Source organism: Papilio polytes, unplaced genomic scaffold (genome assembly GCF_000836215.1).
Source record: "Papilio polytes unplaced genomic scaffold, Ppol_1.0 DF822178.1, whole genome shotgun sequence".
Taxonomy (NCBI): domain Eukaryota; kingdom Metazoa; phylum Arthropoda; class Insecta; order Lepidoptera; family Papilionidae; genus Papilio; species Papilio polytes.
Window position 1 is genome coordinate 293,916 of NW_013527026.1, and position 5,408 is coordinate 299,323.

Here is a 5,408-nt window from a genome sequence, read left to right on the forward strand (position 1 = left end):
ACATAAGTTTTTCCCTTCTCATAAAACAAAGAGAGGGTAATAATAGAAAGAATTTTATTTTTAAAAATTTAAATCCTCTCTCCTCCTCTCCTCTTTCGAAAAAAGCAACACTTAATATAGATATGTACAAACATCGATCATAAAACACCGGACCTGGTCTTTTATAAAAAAAAAATTGTAATAAAACAGAAAAAATGTTATCAAAGGATGTTGGGGTGATGGAAAATGTTTCATAATTAAAATAGCGCGCGTTAATATCCTGACGAATATTTGCCAACAGTTGCTATCAAAGTGCCGTTCTCATCATGCATGTTAATTTATTGGCAAAGCTTTGATGTTACAAACTCGCCAACTGAGGATACCAAAACGTAATGTGAAGGCCGTTATTCTAACATCAAACTTTCCTCTACGTTGTTAGATTTACATAGGATTTTAATACAAATACATTTACACTCTAAAACGTACCTTTATAATTATAATATTGAGCTGTTAGAATTTAGTATGTTAGATAACAAACGAATATAATTAAAGATCCAATTTTAGTCGCCTCTCGCTTCCTACCTTTTTCTATGCGTGCTTATTTTATTAATTAAAGATAGGAAAATAATCTTGAATAGTGGATGTCTATGGACGGAGATCGCTTCGCCATTTCAGCGAGTTCCAGTCGCTTGCTCCTGTCACCTTATGATAGGAAAAAAATAGTATAATAAGTATACCTAGAATAGAACAAAGATTCAGTGCATTAATTCAAAAGTTTATCATTTCTTTAATTGCAATAATAATATATCAAATCAAGTAAAATTATTAAAGTTAATAAAGTGTGGATTGTGGAAGTGAGTAGGAATTTATGACTTCCTGAAAGTTGGCCCCGGACTCGGGAGTATCGCGATTGTAAATTTTACTAATATTGCCCCGGAGACTTGTTACAACCGAGTTATTTAAACTTGTTATATCTAAGTGATAAGATAGAAACATCTTTTCTATTTTATTTACTAGAACATACAAGAAAACATACATCTAAACATATAAATTTGGCTTACAAAAGAGTTTTTATTAAAAGAATAATCAAAAACCTAAGAAGTACAGTTACAAGTAATTTCATTAATAAAATACACTGTGCTTCGAAAACTCCGTGTTTCTGGCATTATTGATCATTAAGATTTCCAACAGGGATACTGTTTTGGCAGGAAGACCATTCGATATTGCCAAGACATCTATTGTACCGGACGAAACAATTGATCTAAAGACAAAGTATTCTGCTAAAGACACGCTTTAGGAACGAAGTATTACTCAGAATTTTCACCTTAATGGATATACAAGTTGTTTAAAGCATGTCAAACCTTCTCAAATCATTCTAATTCTTCCGTGCCAGTGTTCATTATCGGTCCCTTCTCAAAATAACAGATGTCATTATAATTATTCCGTATAATTTTTTCCACTAATCAATATATCAGGACTGAAATAGACACGTCGTTTGACGAACGGTGTGTGATATTTCATTCTTTATTTATTGTCTATAATCAAAACATTTATCTTCCATATTAATTAATTCATAAAACGTTTCTTAAAATTTCTTATGAGCTTGCTTATAACGAAACTAGATTATTTTACTTTCAATCTCTTTAAAATGTAATTTTAATATTTGTAATAATTTATTTACTTTATGTAACAATGATTACATATATCAGAATTATTTTAAAATTTCATTTACAATGCAAAAGACACAATAAACGAATTAAACGAAAAATGAACTTGCGCTGGCCCTGAATAGAAAGGCAGCAAAACGTCAGCGTTGATTTTGTGTATTATATTATAAGATTCAATCATTAAAGTGTGCCATTCGACTGACCGAACAGTGGTTGAACTCGCACTCGTATACAAGCCTATACATTAAATTCTGTCCTGCACAACGACTTGTATGAAATTTGAAGCTAACATAAAGTTTGAATGTTTTTATATTTTATACGACCGACACCTAAATAAATATGTAATTAAGTGAAATGATAAAGAATACGCCATGTTAATTACTTAATTAAACACACGCGTTAAAATAGCAGAGCATTCCATAACGTATGTGCATACCACAGAGGCAACTGAGTAAAATGAACTTCTTAATTTCAATTTATTTGTGTTGCTTGTTTTTATACTGGCATGTGAATTCCCAAGATTTAACAGCTCCGGAATATAGAAAATGTAAAAAAACTGTCATGTCTCTATAAACATATTTTTTACTCACTGTTTAATTTACTTTGTGATTTCTTACAGATCCAGAATGCCTTCTAGCTGAAGATTCTGGCTTTTGTACACCTGTCACCAGGTAAAGTTATGAGTTTCTGTTACCCACCAATGGTAAATTTAATTAATTTTATATCGGACAAAGTATATAGTATGTCATTTCATTTTTAACTCAATGTTAACAGTTTAAAGTGTTTTAAAATTGTTAAATAGCTCCTACATAATGTTCATTTCAAATACGAGTACTTTATCTTTACTCCAACACAATTTTACAAATAGCTGATTTATTACTGATTGATAAAATGATAATGTTTTTCGAGAGTATGAAAGCGTTTTTATCGTTTTGGCTTAATAAGACATCATGTACCCTGAAAGGCAAATGATATTTCGTTCGATTCCTTTTTACCCCCGAGTCCTGAGCTAGCCAGTGAAGTTTGTTGTTGCCTTTAATTCCCGACAAATTTTACATGTATTTTCATATTACTGCAGATACGGTGTGGTACTTCCAACCGAGGCGAACCGAGACGAACCGGGCACTTGCACTAATTTCTCTTATTACGGCGAAGGCGGTACCAGGGGCTTCGCTTCCTTCCAAGACTGCGTCTATGCCTGCACTAAGGGACCTTTAACTGATCTTATACAAGTCGGAAAATAAAAAGTGATTGTCTTGAGTTTTTCCTATTATATGGTTTAATAATATCTTTGTTTTATTCTATATGCCCAATTGTACCTATTTCCTTTTTCTTTCTTCTGTTGTAGAGTCCTGTCCCATCCATTGTCATGTCCATTCGATTAGCAATATCACTAATCAATAACATTTAGCAATGATATATCCGAATAGATCCGGCCTTAAAATTTTGGCAAGAACGGTAAGACTCGCCCAGTGAAATACTACGACTACACAGATGATAGGCGCGAAGTGGAAGAGATTCCGCATTTCGTCTAATGAATGTGCGTGTATCCTAATTTTACTCCCTTTCCCTTCTCATTCTTATTAACGAAGGATGGGAAATGAAAGTTAATTTGACTATTTAGACGCATAGAAAGTAGAAATACCCTCTATCTGTGCGTCTCCTCCTCGGTTAAAGGTAGACAACGCATCTGCCATTGCGGATGTCTATGGTCAGTGGTCGCTTTACTTTTTAAAAAATGCACAATAGAGTTATAATAACTATTCGCTTTATGAAAATTTGAAGAAACATTACTCATTACGCAGCAATTTATTATTTGTACCTCTAACGTACAATATTTATACAGTTGTTTCCGTTAACTTAGCTAACTTTGAATATTAATATTACAATTTACATTAACTAATTAACATAATAAAGTATTGCGTATTTATTTTACACATTCTCCAAAATACATTTGATCAAACTTCTAGAAGACGTCATTGAAAAGAGTAATGTTCATTCCAGAATGTTCTGACAGTTTAAACAATTCTAAAGTAACGAATTGTCTTTTTGATATTTGCGAAATCGACTAAGAATTAAAGTCACTCTCACAAGCCAGAATAATTCTACAGCTGTCTAACTCTCCATTAATAGACCGATGCAACGAAAAGTTACTGAAGGGATTTAACTTTTCATAGCATTGGTTGAAATATGACACTCTGAAAAATTGTGTTTTGTGACTTTGCCTGCGTGAAACACATAAAATACCAAATATATAGTCTATGTTACTCAGTGATAACATAGCTTTTTAATAAAAATTTTGAAATCAATCCAGTAGTTTTTGAGTTACAATACAAACAAAAATGTAAAATCTTTCCTCTTTATAATATTAGTATAGATATACTCGTAGATAGAGGCAAAATTGATGAAAAATTAAATGTAAGAAATCATAATGAATCCTTTGAAAAAAGTCAATCTTACTAATATTATAAATGCGAAAGTTTAGATGGATGGATGGATGGAAGGATGTTTGTTAGAATGTGTAGCCTAAACGGCTGATATTTAGCATAGACGTAGAGGATAGTCTGGAAGAACACAAGGTGTACTAACTTTTGGTTTCTTCAAACACCACGCGGACGGAGTCGCGGGTAAAAGCAAGTATCTCTAGTTTATACGGTTTCCTCACAGTAACTACTTTCTGCCTTATATTATCGACTAGCTGTTCCCGTGCGACTTCATCCGCATAAAATTATGAAAATATTGTTTTATTGTTTACATTTGTCAAATTATCAATTGCAAATGTCAAAATGACATGACATGACAAACTATGACAACATTGCTGCCTTGATGTTGGCAGCAACTTATGGTCTCTTTCCCACATGAGTGTTTTTATTCAAAATATTTACCCCCTAAGTTTAATGGCGTGAAAATGTATAGCCTAAAGCATGACGTAAGTGTAAGGCGTTTTATAAAAAAATAATCATTCGAAAATATGATGTAATTGCTGACATCTTAGGCAATAAAGAAGTGTGTGTTTACGCTTTATTATAATAGTATAGATTATAAATGACTTTTGAACAATTTAAGATGAAATTAGATAAATTTTCTAAGTATCACAAAACATAGCAAAGATAAAAATACTATGAAAAATATTTTTAATGTTTTCTTTTATTCAGCTGTGCCAACATTAAGCCCACTTTCAATATCTTCTTATTTAACCTAATTACATATTTATTGAGTCACGATTAGCGACACAAGTTTTTAATAAATTACATGTGTCAATTACTCATGTAATCGTTAACTAAAACAATTTTATTTATTTGTAATCTATACAAAATACAATGTAGCAAGGCGTTAAGAAAAAAGACTTTTCTTAATGTTCACATGTAGAGTAATGTCACAATTTCACCGAACGCAAGTTTACCGATGATTCCCCCTTCCACTAACACTGTGTCCCCCAATCGTATACTCAATACTGTCTGTTAATACGTGACGTCATGTGGCCATCGGCAAAGATGAGCACGAGTAAAAGGTACATTTTTAGATAACAAATGATGGAATTTCGGTAACATCTATCGTGGCTTCATATAGCCTTAACTACTCGTTATTTTCATACAACTACATTTAATTCGATATATTTTATTCTATTTGTACACTAGGTATTACGATATTCATTTCAAATTTCACAGCATCGTATAATTTTTTCAAATATCATTATTATAAATTTGTTTCCTTACTATTTAGTGCGCGACTGTACTCACTAACATACGTATGTAAGTCACA

At 32.0% G+C, this 5,408-nt stretch overlaps 1 protein-coding gene across 1 annotated transcript; it reads left to right on the top strand.

Moving 5' to 3' along the window:
* Nucleotides 1–2,101: 2,101 nt before the first annotated feature.
* On the top strand, nt 2,102–2,932 carry LOC106106597. The gene is made up of 3 exons (XM_013287195.1): nt 2,102–2,193; nt 2,266–2,317; nt 2,725–2,932. The coding sequence occupies exons 1-3, from the start codon at nt 2,103–2,105 to the stop codon at nt 2,888–2,890; spliced, it is 309 nt and encodes a 102-aa protein (XP_013142649.1). The 5' UTR covers nt 2,102; the 3' UTR covers nt 2,891–2,932.
* Nucleotides 2,933–5,408: the final 2,476 nt, after the last annotated feature.